We start from the raw sequence: 14,839 nt of genomic DNA on the forward strand, positions 1-14,839 counted from the left end.
CGTTGCCAAATGTTTGCATTACTCAGCATGTGTTTACGTTTTCCTTCTATTACTCTGCCTCTGAGGCCTTTGGGGGTAAGGGTTTTTTGTTGTTGTATTTTCCTGAATATTATAAAAAATTATTTAATAAGAAGTGATTAACAAAAATGCCTTGTGCCCATTAAAATTAGAATGGGAGACAATCTACTTTTATTAACATTACATTAATATGATCTTATATCTTAGTTTTATTTTAGCTGTGTTCCTATCGTTTATGTAGTTTACTAAATTTGATAACACATAATTCTATTGATACTCATTGGTCTACAGATTCAATGCACTCTCTGTCAAAATCCTGCTGCCTTCTGGTTGCAGAAATTGACAACCAACCTACAATTCATATGGAAATGCAAAAGATCCGGAATAACCAAATTAATCTTGAAAAAGAACAAAATAAAAGCACTCAGACTGTCTGAGTTCAAAACTTACTACGAAGTTATGGTAATCAAGACTGTGTGTAACTGGCATTAGGACAGACATACAGGTCAATGGGATAGAACTGATGGTCTAAAAATAAACTCTTACATTTATAGAAAATTGATTTTGAAAAGGGTTTCAAGACAATGGAATAACTGAATATCCACATACAAGAATTAAGTTGGATTCCTACTTTACACCATATACAAAATTTAATTTAAAATGCATCAAATGCCTAAATGTAAGAGCTAAAACTATAAACCTCTAAGAACAAATCATATGTAAAAATCTTCATAACCATGAATTAGGTTTTGGCATTTTAGGTAAAGCACATGCAAGAATAAAGCCAGACTGTATTTCATCAAGTTTAAAAACTTTTGCGCTTCAGAGAACACCATCACTAAAGTGAAAAGATGACCTGCAGATGCACAGAAAATTTGCCAATAATATGTTACAAGAGTGTAGTATCCAGAGTATATAAAGAGTTCATACAACTCAACAATGAAAACAAAATAACCCAATTATTTTTAATGGCTAAAGGATTTAAACAGAGATTTCCCCCAAAGAATTTATTCAAATTGATAATAAGCATATGAAAAGATACACAACATTATTAGTCATTAGGGAAATACATATCAAAACCACAGTGAGACACCACTTCACACTGCCTAGAAAGGCAATAATAAAAAAGACAATAACAAGTGTTGTTAAGGTTGTAGAGAGATTGAAGCACTCAGTTGTTGCTGGTAAGAATGTAAAATTGTGTAGCTGCTCTCAAAAACAGTTTGACACTTCATCAAAAAGTTAAACATGGAGTTACTGTATGATCCAACAATTTTAATCCTAAGTATATACATAAGAGAATTTAAAATGTATGCCTACACAAAAACTGCTGTCCATTGCAGCATTATTCATAAGAGGCAAAAAAAAAAAAAAAATCCAGAAACAACTCAAATGTTCATCAAACTAAGTATATAAACAAAATATGGTTTATTCATATAATAGAATACTATTTAGTCCTAAATAGGAACAAAGTACCGATATATGCTAGAATACGAATGAGCCTTGAAAACACTCCAGATGAAAAAAGCTAGATGCAAAATGTGCTGCATTGCATGATTCCATTTATGTAAAATGTCCCGAAGAGTCAAGTCCACAGACATAGAAACTAGATTAGTGGTTGCCAGGGGATTGGAGGAGTAGGCAATGGAGAAAGACTGCCAATGGATACAGTCTTTCTTCAGTGGTAATAAAAATGTTCTGGAACTAGATAGTGATGATTCTTGTGAAATCAGGTGGATATACTAAAAACCACCGAGTTGTACACTTTCAAAGGGTTAATTTTATGTTATCTAAATTATACATCAAAAATTTTAAATCTACTACGAAAAAATAATATATGCTATATTAAAATACCAAACTTGATAGAGGGAATTCATGTAAAACAGACACATTATTTATATACATAAGAATTAAATTTTCTTGATATTTTCAGCAGCTTCATAGTGGATTCTCAAACATTCTTCAAGTCTCCTTATAAAGTGCTATTAAACCCCATCTTTTCCAATGTGTATGTATGATTCTAAGAACTTCACATTTATTCATGTTAAATGTCAGGTCTCTGGGCCCAAGCCTGCACGCATACATCCAGATGGCCTGAAGTAACTGAAGAATGACAAAAGAAGTGAAAATGGCCAGTTCCTGCCTTAACTGATGACATCACCTTATGAAATTCCTTCTCCTGGCTCAGAAGCTCACCCACTGAGCACCTTGTGAGCTCCGACCCTGCCCATCAGAGAACAACCCCTTTGACTGTAATTTTCTATTACCCACCCAAATCCTATAAAACGGCCCACCCCTATCTCCCTTCACTGACTCTCTTTTCTGACTCAGCCCACCTGCACCCAGATGATTAAAAAGCTTTATTGCTCACACAAAGCCTGTTTAGTGGTCTCTTCACACGGGTGCACATGACATTTGGTGCCGTGACACGGATTGGGGGACCTCCCTTGGGAGATCAATCAATCCCCTGTCCTCCTGCTCTTTGCTCTGTGAGAAATATCCACCTACGACCTCTGGTCCTCAGACCAACCAGCCCAAGGAACATCTCACCGATTTTAAATCGGGTAAATGGCCTCTTTTTACTCTCTTATCCAATCTCTCTCACTATCCCTCAACCTCTTTCTCCTTTTAATCTTGGCGCCATCCTTCAATCTCTCCCTTCTCTTAATTTCAATTCATTTCATTTTCTGGTAGAGACAGAGGAGACGCGTTTTATCTGTGAACCCAAAACTCTGGCACCGGTCATGGACTCGGGAAGACAGTCTTCCCTTGGTGATTAATCACTACAGGGACACCTGCTTGATTATGCGCCCATGTTTCAGAGGTGTCTGATCACCGCAGGGATGCCTGCCTTGATCCTTCACCCTTAGTGGCAAGCACCACTTTCCTGGGGGGCAAGCACCCTGACCCCTTCTCTCCGTGTCTCTACCCTCTCTTTTCTCTGGGCTTGCCTCATTCACTATAGGCAACTTTCCACCCTCCACTCCTCCTTCTTCTCCCTTAGCCTATGTTCTCAAGAACTTAAAACCTCTTCAACTCACACCTGACCTAAAACCAAAACACCTTATTTTCTTCTGCAATGCCACTTAACCCCAATAGAATCTTGACAATGGTTCCAAATAGCCAGGAAACGGCACTTTCAATTTTTCCATCCTATAAGATCTAGATAATTCTTGTTGTAAAATGGGCAAATGGTCTGAGCTGCCTGACGTCCAGGCATTCTTTTACACATCAGTCCCTCCCTAGTCTTTGTTCCCAATGCAACTCATCCCAAATCTTCCTTCTTTCCCTCCCGCCTGTCCCCTCAATCCCAACCCCAAGCGTTGCTGAGTCTTTCCAATCTTCCTTTTCTATGGACCCATCTGACCTCTCCCCTCCTCCCCAGGCTGCTCCTCGCCAGACTGAGCCAGGTCCCAATTCTCCCTCAGCCTCTGCTCCTCCACCCTATAATCCTTCTATCACCTCCCCTCCTCACACCCAGTCCGGCTTCACACCTGGCCCTCTCACCTGCCCAACAATTTCCTCCTAAAGAGGTGGCTGGAGCTAAAGGCATAGTCAAGATTAATGCTCCTTCTTCTTTATGTGACTTCTCCCAAATCAGTTAGCGTTTAGGCTCTTTTTCATCAAATATAAAAAGCCTAGCCCAGTTCATGGCTCATTTGGCAGCAACCTTGAGATGCTTTACAGCCCTAGACCCAGAAGGGCCAGAAAGCTGTCTTATTCTCAATACACATTTTATCACCCAGTCAGCTCCTGATATTTAAAAAAAAACCACCAAAAATTAGATTCCAGCCCTCAAACCCCACAGCGGGACTTAATTAATCTTGCCTTCAAGGTGTACAATAATAGAGTAGAGGCAGACAAGTAGCAACATATTTCTGAGTTGCAATTCCTTGCCTCTGCTGTGAGACAAAACCCAGCCACATCTCCAGCACACAAAAACTTCAAAATGCCTAAGCTGCAGTGGCCAAGCATTCCTACAGGACCTCCTCCATTAGGATCTTGTTTCAAGTGCCAGAAATCTGGCCACTGGGCCAAGGAATGCCCACAGCCGAGGATTCCTCCTAAGCTGTGTCCCATCTGTGTGGGACCCCAGTGGAAATTGGATTCTCCAACTCACCCCGCAGCCACTCCCAGAGCCCCTGGAACTCTGACCCAAGGCTCTCTGACTGACTCCTTCCCAGATCTTCTCAGCTTAGCAGCTGAAAACTGCCGCTGCCTGATCGCCTCAGAAGCCTCCTGGACCATCACAGACGCCTTGGGCAACTCTTACAGTGGAGGGCAAGTCCATCCCCTTCGTAATTAATACAGCGGCTACCCACTCCACATTACCTTCTTTGCAAGGGCCTGTTTCCCTTGCTCCCATAACTGCTGTGGGTATTGATGGCTAGGCTTCTAAACCTCTTAAAACTCCCCAACTCTGGTGCCAACTTGGACAACATTCTTTTATGCACTCCTTTTTAGTTATCCCCACCTACCCAGCTCCCTTATTAGGCTGAGGCATTTTAACTAAATTATCTGCCTCTCTGTCTTTCCTAGGCCACAGCCACACCTCATTGCCACGCTTGTCCCCAAAGCCTCCTTCGCATCCTCCCCTTTTATGTCCCCACCTTCATCCACAAGTGTAGGTTACCTCTGCTCCCTCCTTGGCGACTGATCATGCACCCCTTACCATCCCATTAAAACCTAATCACCCTTACCCTGCCCAACGCCACTATTCCATCCCACAGCACGCTTTAAAAGGATTAAAGCCTGTTATCACTCGCCTGTTACAGCAGGGCCTTTTAAAGCCTATAAACTCTCTTTACAATTCCCCCATTTTACCTGTCCAAAAACCAGACAAGCCTTACAGGTTAGTTCAGGATCTGTGCCTTATCAACCAAACTGTCTTGCCTATCCACCCAGTGGATATATACTCTCCTATCCTCAATACCTCCCTCCACAACCCCTCCATAACCCATTATTCTGTTCTGGATCTCAAACATGCTTTCTTTACTATTCCTTTGCACCCTTCATCCCAGCCTCTCTTTGCCTTCACTTGGACTGACCCTGACACCCATGAGGCTCAGCAAATTACCTGGGCTGTACTGCTGCAAGGCTTCACAGACAGCCCCCATTACTTCAGTCAAGCCCAAATTTCTTCCTCATCCATTACCTATCTGGACATAATTCTTCATGAGAACACACGTGCTCTCCCTGCTGATCATGTCTGGCTAATCTCCCAAGCCACAACCCCTTCTACAAAACAACAACTCCTTTTCTTCCTAGGCATTAAGTACTTCCGCCTTTGGATACCTAGTTTTACCATCCTAACTAAACCATTATATAAACTCACAAAAGCAAACCTAGCTGACCCCATAGATCCTAAATCCTTTAGCCACTCCTCTTGCCATTCCTTAAAAACAGCCCTAGAAGCTGCTCCCGCACTAGCTCTCCCTAACTCATCCCAACCCTTTTCATTACACACAGCCAAAGTACAGGGCTGTGCAGTCAAAATTCTTACACAAGAGCCAGGACCATGCCCTGTAGGCTTTCTGTCGAAACAACTTGACCTTACTGTTTTAGGCTGGCCCCCATCCCCATGACTGTATCTCTCTGATCCACCTGACATCCACTCCATTTCCCCATACTTCTGTCTTTCCTATTCCTTACCCTAATCACACTTGGTTTATAGATGGCAGTTCCACCAGGCCTAATCTCCACCCACCAGCAAAGGCAGGGTATGCTATAATATCTTCTACATCTATCATTGAGGCTACCACTCTGCACCGCTCCACTACCTCTCAGCAAGTCAAACTCATTGCCTTAACTTACCTCTCAGCAAGCCAAACTCATTGCCTTAACTCAGGTCCTCACTCTTGCAAAGGGACTATGCATCAATATTTACACTGACTCTCAGTATTCCATCTGCTATTCTACTACACCTTACATATGCCTTCCATATCCTGCACCACCATGCTGTTACATGGGCTGAAAGAGGTTTCCTCACTCTGCAAGGGTCCTCCATCATTAATGCCTCTTTAATAAAAACTCTTCTCAAGGCCACTTTACTTCCAAAGGAAGCTGGAGTCATTCACTGCAAGGGCCATCATCAAAAGGCATCAGATCCCATTGCTCAAGGCAACACCCATGCTGATAAGGTAGTTATAAAAGCAGCTAGCATTCCAACTTCTGTCCCTCACGGCCAGTTTTTCCTCCCTCTAATCGGTCACTCCCATCTACTCCCACATTGAAACTTCCACCTATCCATCTCTTCCCACACAAGGCAAATAGTTCTTGGACCAAGGAAAATATCTCCTTCCAGCCTCACAGGCCCATTCTATTCTGTCATCATTTCGTAACCTCTTCCATGTAAGTTACAAGCCACTAGCCTGCCTCTTAAAACCCCTCTTTTCCTTTCCATTGTGGAAATCTATCCCCAAGGAAATCACTCTCAGTATTCCATCTGCTATTCTACTACTCCTCAGGGATTGTTCAGGCCCCCTCCCTTCCCTACACATCAAGCCTGGGGATTTGTCCCTGCAGAGGACTGGTAAATTGACTTTACTCACATGCCCCGAGTCAGGAAACTAAAATACCTCTTGGTCTGGGCACACACTTTCACTGGATGGGTAGAGGCCTTTCCCACAGGGTCTGAGAAGGCCACCGCGGTCATTTCTTCCCTTCTGTAAGACATAATTCCTTGGTTTGGACTTCCCACCTCTATACAATCTGATAATGGACCGGCCTTTATTAGTCAAATCACCCAAGCAGTTTCTCAGGCTCTTAGTAGTCAGTAAAACCTTCATACCCCTTACTCTCCTCAATCTTCAGGAAAGGTAGAAAGGACTAATGGTCTTTTAAAAACACACCTCACCAAGCTCAGCCTCCAACTTAAGAAGGAGGACTCTGTCAAGGATAGAGCCCAAAAACTCAGCAACCAAGCAACTAATTATGTTGAACCCCCTTAGGCACTCTCTAATTAGATGTCCTGGGTCCTCCCAATTCTTAGTCCTTTAATACCTGTTTTTCTCCTTCTCTTATTCAGACCTTATGTCTTCTGTTTAGTTCCTCAATTCATACAAAACCATATCCAGGCTATTACCAATCATTCTATACGACAAATGCTCCCACTAACAACCCCACAATATCAACCTTTACCACAAAATCTTTCTTCAGCTTAATCTCTCCCACTCTAGGTTCCCACGCCACCCCTAATCCTGCTCGAAGCAGCCCTGAGAAACATCGCCTGTTATCTCTCCATACCACCCCCAAAATTTTTGCCACCCCAACACTTTACTCCTATTTCATTTTATTTTTCTTATTAATATGACAAGACAGGAATGTCAGGCCTCTGGGCCTAAGCCTGAACACATATATCCAGATGGCCTGAAGTAACTGAAGAATGACAAAAGAAGTGAAAATAGTCGGTTCCTGCCTTAACTGATGACATTACCTTGTGAAATTCCTTCTCCTGGCTCAGAAGCTCTCCCACTGAGCACCTTGTGACCCCCACCCCTGCCCACCAGAGAACAACCCCTTTGACTGTAATTTTCCATTACCTACCCAAATCCTGTAAAATGGCCCCACCCCTATCTCCCTTCCCTGACTCTCTTTTTGGACTCAGCCTTCCTGCACCCAGGTGATTAAAAAGCTTTATTGCTCACACAAAGCCTGTTTGGTGGTCTCTTCACACAGATGCATGTGACATTAAATATATGCAATACTTCAGCCCAATGTCCTAACCTATTAAAATTGCTTTTACTTTGCTTTTCCTATCGAACATGTCGGGTACTATTTATAGATATTTTGGCCAAGCAACCAGTTGATTTCTAGGACATTCTCTATTTCAAGATGCCATCTGGTTAGTCTCAGAACAGAAACCATGATGTTGCTCCCACTAATTGCAATTTCATCAACCAGGTTCATTTATCAGATTTTCTTCCCCAGAGGTGATAAAAATTAAAAACAAAAAAAAAAAAAAAAACCAACTTTTTTTTCCAGTTTATGTTCTCCTACTTTTGGCTTGAAAAATATGTTTACCACCTCAATTGATAAATTAATAAGTCATATGGTAGATTTCCCATATCAGAATTGCAAACAGTTTTGTTAAATTAACTGGGGAGACGTGATTATCGTGACATCTCTCAAGATCTATGCAGGAAGATGGACCACAAGAGAAGGAAATCTGTAAATATGATGAATTCATATGAGTTGAGAGGTAGGAGACTTTAAAACACCATTAAATCCATTAAAAAATCAAAAGGGGGAGTGAGCAATGTGAAATCTGTGTGACCCAAGGGTCAGGTTCTGGTTCAGCTCATCAGCTATATGACCCTCGAGCACCTTCACTTCTGCCCTCCTTCTAGGAGCCTTAGGGGTTTTGTTTGTAAAATTAGAAAAATCCATGGTGAAACTAAGGACAAATCTGTAGTGATGACTACAGATGATCCCTAACTTATGAATCTCATCTGGGCAGTGAGGCCAGGAGACAGCCCTACTCCAGGTTGAGGAGGCACGTAGCTACTGGGTGTTCCCTGAGGAACGGGGAACACGTACTCAGTGAAAAGCCATGCCCTTAGCAGCTCAAAACACTGCCTGAAACAGCCAGATTTTTACCAGTCTGTAAAGGCCATTTGATCAGATTAAATCACATGTGAACTCATTGCAATTTAACAAGAAAGGAAGTACAGAGATGAGCCATCCAGGGTGCTCTCCCAGGTGTGGACAGCAGCTGTGACAGCCCAGAACCACGGCATGAGCTTGCCTGTTCCCTGCGTAAGTGCAGCAAATCCTTCCAGCAACAGTGCTGGGTACAGAATGGAGCATGCTTGCATCGAGTCCTGCCTCCTGGCAGCCTTCAAAAACTCTCCCAGAAAAAAATAATATGAACGTTAAAATTACATCACCAGTACATGTGAACCTGGCACACACCGTGGAGGTGTGCTGTCGCAAAGAGGAGACAGGAAAATAGACACCTTGTAACCAACCTTCCCAATCTTCCACAGGGAAATCCTAGCCTAGCACCCAACACAGGGCCAGGCACAGAGCCAGCACCCAGTACTGCGGAGAACTGGCAGTAAGGGATTTGGTTTCAGTAACATCTTGTCATTAACATCCTGATATGCTAAATGAGGTGGAATGTCATGGCAATTTTCTGGACAATTCCATTGAAATTACCTTTATGTGTGACATGACAGAATGTTATTTCCCTCCCCAGGTAGAGTCATTTCCCTAGATAGGGACAAAACCAAGGAAGGACCTTACAGTTTTGCTACAGTATCATTGTACCTATAACAACATCACTGTACTAGTTTCCTATAACTGCTGCTATAGGGGCATAACCACAAACTCAGTGGTTAAAAACAACAAAAATTTATTATCTTACCATTCTAGAGATTGGGTCTTACTGGGCTAAAATCAAGACATCAGCAGGGCTTGTTCCTCCAGGATGCTCCACAGGGAAACTGTTTCCTCGCCCTTTTCAACTTCTAGAGGCCGCCTGCATTCCTTGGCTCACGGACCTTCATCTTCAAAGCCAGCAGTGTAACACCTTCAAACCTCTCTCTGCCTCTGACCCTTCTGCCTCTCTCTTTTTCTTATTAGCCTTGTGAGCACTCAACCCTGTGAGTACATTGGGCCCATCGAGAAAATCCAGAGTAAACTCCCCATTTCAAAGTCCTTAACTGAATCCCATTGATAGAAACGCTTTTGCCAGCTGTGGGAACACACGCACAGGTACCGGGGCTCCGCACAGGGACATCTCTGGGGCTCCTATTCCGCCTACTACAATCACAAGGTGAAGTGGTCCTACAATTACCAATTTCTGAAAGGGCACAGGGCTTCAGTGAGAATCCAGATTCCACGTTATTCAGCACCTTTATAGTGGTAGGTGTTCCTCCGGGACTGTGCTTTAAGAGGCAAGTGTTCCTGAATGGGAAGAAAAGAGGTTACTTTGCTTCCTGCACTTTGAGGTGGAGGTAGCAGTCCAGATAACATTTAGTATTCAAACGGACAGTGGAAAAAACAATGATGCTGATAATGAGTGGGTTAGGGGTTTGCATTATTAATCAAATGGACATCCTTCTCCTCACAAAGCGGTCAAGGGAAAGTTGGGGTGAGAATGAGGCAGGAGACACCATGACACTAAACCCTCATTCTATAAGTAAAGCCTATGCGTGGGGCAAATGGAACTTCAGGAAAAATGACACCAAAATTCACTTCAGGAAAGCAAAAAATGACACAGACTTCAGAAAATGACTTCAGAAACAATGACACCAAAATTTCGCTTCAGGAAAAATGACACCACAATTGAGAAGAGCATGGAGTGATCGACAGTAGAGACTGGGAAGGTGATAGAGAGGTGGGAAAGGGGCAGGTGATGAAAAATTGCTTAGTGGGTACAATGTACGTGACTCCAGTGATGGATATACCAAAAGCCCAGACTTTACCACTGTACAATACACCAAGGTAACAAAATTACACTTGTACCCCATACATCTATGCAAACAAAAATGAGATTTAAAAATAAGGAAAGAAATTCACAAGTTAAAATCAAATTGCGGGCCGGGCGCGGTGGCTCACGCCTGTAATCCCAGCACTTTGGGAGGCCGAGGCGGGCGGATCACAAGGTCAGGAGATCGAGACCATGGTGAAACCCCGTCTCTACTAAAAATAGAAAAAAAAATTAGCCGGGCGCAGTGGCGGGCGCCTGTAGTCCCAGCTACTCGGGAGGCTGAGGCAGGAGAATGGCGGGAACCCGGGAGGCGGAGCTTGCAGTGAGCTGAGATCCGGCCACTGCACTCCAGCCTGGGCGACAGAGCGAGACTCCGTCTCACAAAAAACAAATAAAAAAAAAAAAAAAAATCAAATTGTGATTAGCTCTACGAATGAAATAAACAGAGCTGAATGTGGCTTAAAAGAGAATGCTCAGAAATGGTCCTTTGGAGGGGACGGTATCTGAGGAAAGACCTGAAAGAATCAGCCTTTGGAGAAGTGGTGGAAGAGGATGCCAGGCTTTGAAGATGGGGTACAATTACCTGCCAGAGGAAAAAAGTAGAGAAACAAATGAAATTAAATGAATTATTTAATTTAAAAATGAAGGGCTGGGAGCAGTGGCTCATGCCTGTAATCCCAGCGCTTTGGGAGGCCCAGGTGGGTGGATCACGAGATCAGGAGTTTCAGACCAGCCTAAGCAACATGGTAAAACCCCGTCTCTAGTAAAAACATAAAAATTAGCTAGGTGTGGTGGTGGGCGCCTGTAGTCCTAGCTACATGGGAGGCTGAGGAAGGAGGATTGCTTGAAGCCAGGAAGCACAGGTTGCAGTGAGCCGAGATTGCGCCACCGCACTCCAGCCTGGGCAACAAGCGAGACTCCATCTCAAAAAAAAAAAAAAAAAAAAAAAGAAGATAAAAATATAAAATAGAATAAGTAAATAAGGAAAGTGGTTAGGAGTAAAAGCCCTGTTTGGTTTTTAGTTTGGGAACAAAAGAGGTTGTGAAGAATACAGCGAAATCCTGGGGGCACTAATATAAAGAACAAACACCATGAATTGTACTCACCGGTACTCTGCATTGTGAAATGTTTGTGTGGCATATGAAAAAAATTGGCAGCGAATGTTATTGGTGCACCTTTTTTGGCATTCTTCAACGCTGCTAACCTTAGATACATTAAAATTGACTCCTCTCATATCAATTCCTTTATAAATGTCTCGGTGGCAAGCTGTACAAGAAAAATACATAGAGAAACACAGTCCATTTTCTTTCTAGAGGTAGATTAGATACCCACTACCATTTGGGCTGGTAGTTTAGAAGGATCCCACTACCATTTGGGCCAGTAATTTAGAAGGATCCCACTACCATTTGGGCCGGTAGTTTAGAAGGATCCCACTACCATTTGGGCCGGTAGTTTAGAAGGATCCCACTACCATTTGGGCCGGTAGTTTAGAAGGATCCCACTACCATTTGGGCCGGTAGTTTAGAAGGATAACAGCCCAGTTTTGGCAATTGCTATATTAATTAAGGGATTTAAAATTTTTATTATGTCCATAAATTATCAAACTCTGCTTGAAGTAAATACAATCCAGTATTTTCCTGAAAGCACTAGCTTGGAAATTGGGTTACTTTGCTTCTTAAACTGCAAGATGCATGCAGCAATACAGGTAAATTTCACGTTGAAATTAACAGTGAGCAGTGGGAAATAAACAAGGCAATAATAATGAGGACACTGATCATGTGTGCTGAGGTTTGCATTATTAAAGAAACTGATGTGCCTTTGACCTTTTGCATTGAATGAAGGAGCTTCTCTATCTCCCAGTGTTCTTTCTCTGCTTTCAACTTCTCCTGTCTGACTACAAATTGCATCTGGATCAATCGTTACAAAATGTGGAGAGTTGTTGTTTATGCATGATGAAGCCATTTCCATTCTTGCTTTAAAACAGTGTTAACTTCTATTTAAGCACCCTTTTCACTGAGATTTGTCTTACATGCAAAAGATATAGATAATTCTTTTCACAGACAATGAAGCAAAATTAGGCTCTTTTTTTTTTAAATATTCAAATTTCTTAGTTAGACTTTTGGTTAAGGAAGTAATGTAAACCAGAATTATAAACCATGAACTTTTTAAAAGTTTTATTCCCCAAGATTATGTGGAATAAACCATAATCTATTACAGGTAACTTTCCACTCCTAAGAAGTGTGGTTGAAGTCATAAAACTAAATTTAAGGGTGGGAAAGACAGAAAATATACAAACTGTCAGGAAAACTGCATGTTGAATTGGGTAGGGAGGTGGATTATTCACAGTGGTTCTTAAATACAGGAATTTGCAGACAGTAGAAATGAAATCTCTTTCCAATTTTTCTGCATGTGAGAAAAGAATAGGCTAAGAGTTGGGATGGGACTCTTACAAATAACAACTTTTTAAGTGTTCATATGAAAGCTCTAAATGCTTTCGACTAGAATTGTTTCTGACAGTAGAGATTTTATGTACTTGGGAACAATTTTTCACTTTAAGATGATGAAGTTAGAAAAAAACATTAAAAGCAAGCTAAGTGAGTAACACTGAGTTTTAGAATACATTAACAATAACAGGAATACTGGGAAAGGCACAATATTACTTTTTCTTTAAATTTTGCTATAAGATACAACAATTGGAAACAGCACTTCCTTGAATATTTTATACCAAATTAGATTAACATACACATTGATCTTATAAAATAGGAAATGTACCCCACCTCAGGTAGACTACACCTATTACACTGGCTAAGTCAGGCCCATATTGATAACGAAGGCTTTGCCATCCTTTGATAACTGGTTAACATGCAAACAGCAGGCTCAAAGTGTGTATGTATTGAAGGGGTGATATCAATGAGGGAGGAAAGGATGACAAATTTAAAAACATCTGAAATTTGAACCTACAAAATTAATTGTGCATAATACAGATAAAATCATAATGATGTATAGTCACACATAGAATCACAACTCAGCTATTTTAAGATTCCGACAACCCATCAGTTGAATCTTTTCAGCACTTTTTGCTTTCTGATCAGTCCCAGTCATGTTTGAGAAATAGTTCTTTTGTCTTAAATTTATTAGGATAGCATTGGAAATTATTTCCCAAGACATCAGTAGCTTCAGATGTAAAATCAAAGTTCTCTAGCATCCTAGTCCTCAAGTTTCCTTTAAGAAGTATTATTTTTAGCAAGATTTGCAGAACTCAGTTCTTCAGTTTGAGCCTAATGGTATATCAGAGTTTCTTGATGTCAGCACTGTTGACATTTTGGGCCAGAAGATTATTTGCTGTGGAGGACTGCTCTGTGCCTTGTAGAAGGTTGGGCAGCAGCATTCGAACGTTCTGGCCTCTTCTTAGTAAATGAGAGAGGCATTCTGGCCTCTACTTAGTAAATGCTAATAGAGCCCTCCCTAGTCATAGCAACCAAAAGTGTCTTCAGACATTGTCAAATGTCCCCTAATGGAAGAGACAAAAATCATTGCTGGTTGAGAATCACTGATATAAAAATTACCCTCACGTGAACCTGAGAGAGATGTTCCCTCGTGTTTTCTTAAAAATTCTTATCTGGAAACAAGGAGACACGATTATTTGGATTCATTTTCTGCAAATCTTACACTTGAGTGCTAACCTCATAAATAATAGAGGCTCATTAAATATGTGTCGATTGATAAAGACAACAGAAGTGTCCAGATGAATATGGGTCCCTCTTTTGTGTCCGGAATACTGCCCCATCTTCTATGTTTATGAGTGATTCCTTCCAAAAGGCTGTAGCAGTACAAACTTTTAGCAAAAGCTGTTCTAAGGTAGATTCAATATTAACTCAAATGTAGCTAAGAAATTCGCAGCTTACCACTTATTTGATGACCACACTGCTTTAAGGAATGTCCAGAAATTGCACCTGCTCGATGTACTTTTGGCAGGGTTCCTGTAACACTATCTTTCAAGAAGCAGCCAAACCTGTTTTAAAAGTAGCTTTATTTAGGAAGTAGAACAACAAACATACATTGAGGAAATGTCTAGCATTTTCTATACACTAACAAATAAAACCAGGAATAAGGGAAATAATATAGCTTCCCCAAAACTTGCTGGAAAGAACACTCTTAGAGGTAATTTTATAACATCCCCATAATATTTAACTTCAGCATTGCGTTTTCTTTACACTCACATTTTTTAAGTACAGGAAGTCAACCATATTGAAGAGTTAATGATTTTTCCTGTGTTCTTAAACTTTCAGGCAACTATGTCCTTAATTGGTAATTATTTTTGCAAATACTTTCATTTACTTAAAAAATTAACTTAGTGATAAGAGCTGGATCTGTATATTGTGTGTT

At 41.5% G+C, this 14,839-nt stretch overlaps 1 protein-coding gene across 1 annotated transcript in view; it reads right to left on the reverse strand.

Annotated features, from left to right (window-relative positions):
- The window catches only part of KLKB1 (kallikrein B1), a 30,646-nt gene that overhangs the window by 9,530 nt on the left and 6,277 nt on the right, over positions 1-14,839 (reverse strand). Inside the window, exons 4-6 of the mRNA XM_021939041.2 lie at positions 14,359-14,465; positions 11,560-11,719; positions 9,818-9,927 (exon numbers count right to left, since the gene is read on the reverse strand). Of these exons, the coding sequence (XP_021794733.1) occupies positions 9,818-9,927; positions 11,560-11,719; positions 14,359-14,465 (377 nt within the window). The remainder of the gene's footprint in view (positions 1-9,817; positions 9,928-11,559; positions 11,720-14,358; positions 14,466-14,839) is intronic.

The sequence above is a fragment of the Papio anubis genome, chromosome 3 (genome assembly GCF_008728515.1).
Source record: "Papio anubis isolate 15944 chromosome 3, Panubis1.0, whole genome shotgun sequence".
Lineage (NCBI taxonomy): Eukaryota > Metazoa > Chordata > Mammalia > Primates > Cercopithecidae > Papio > Papio anubis.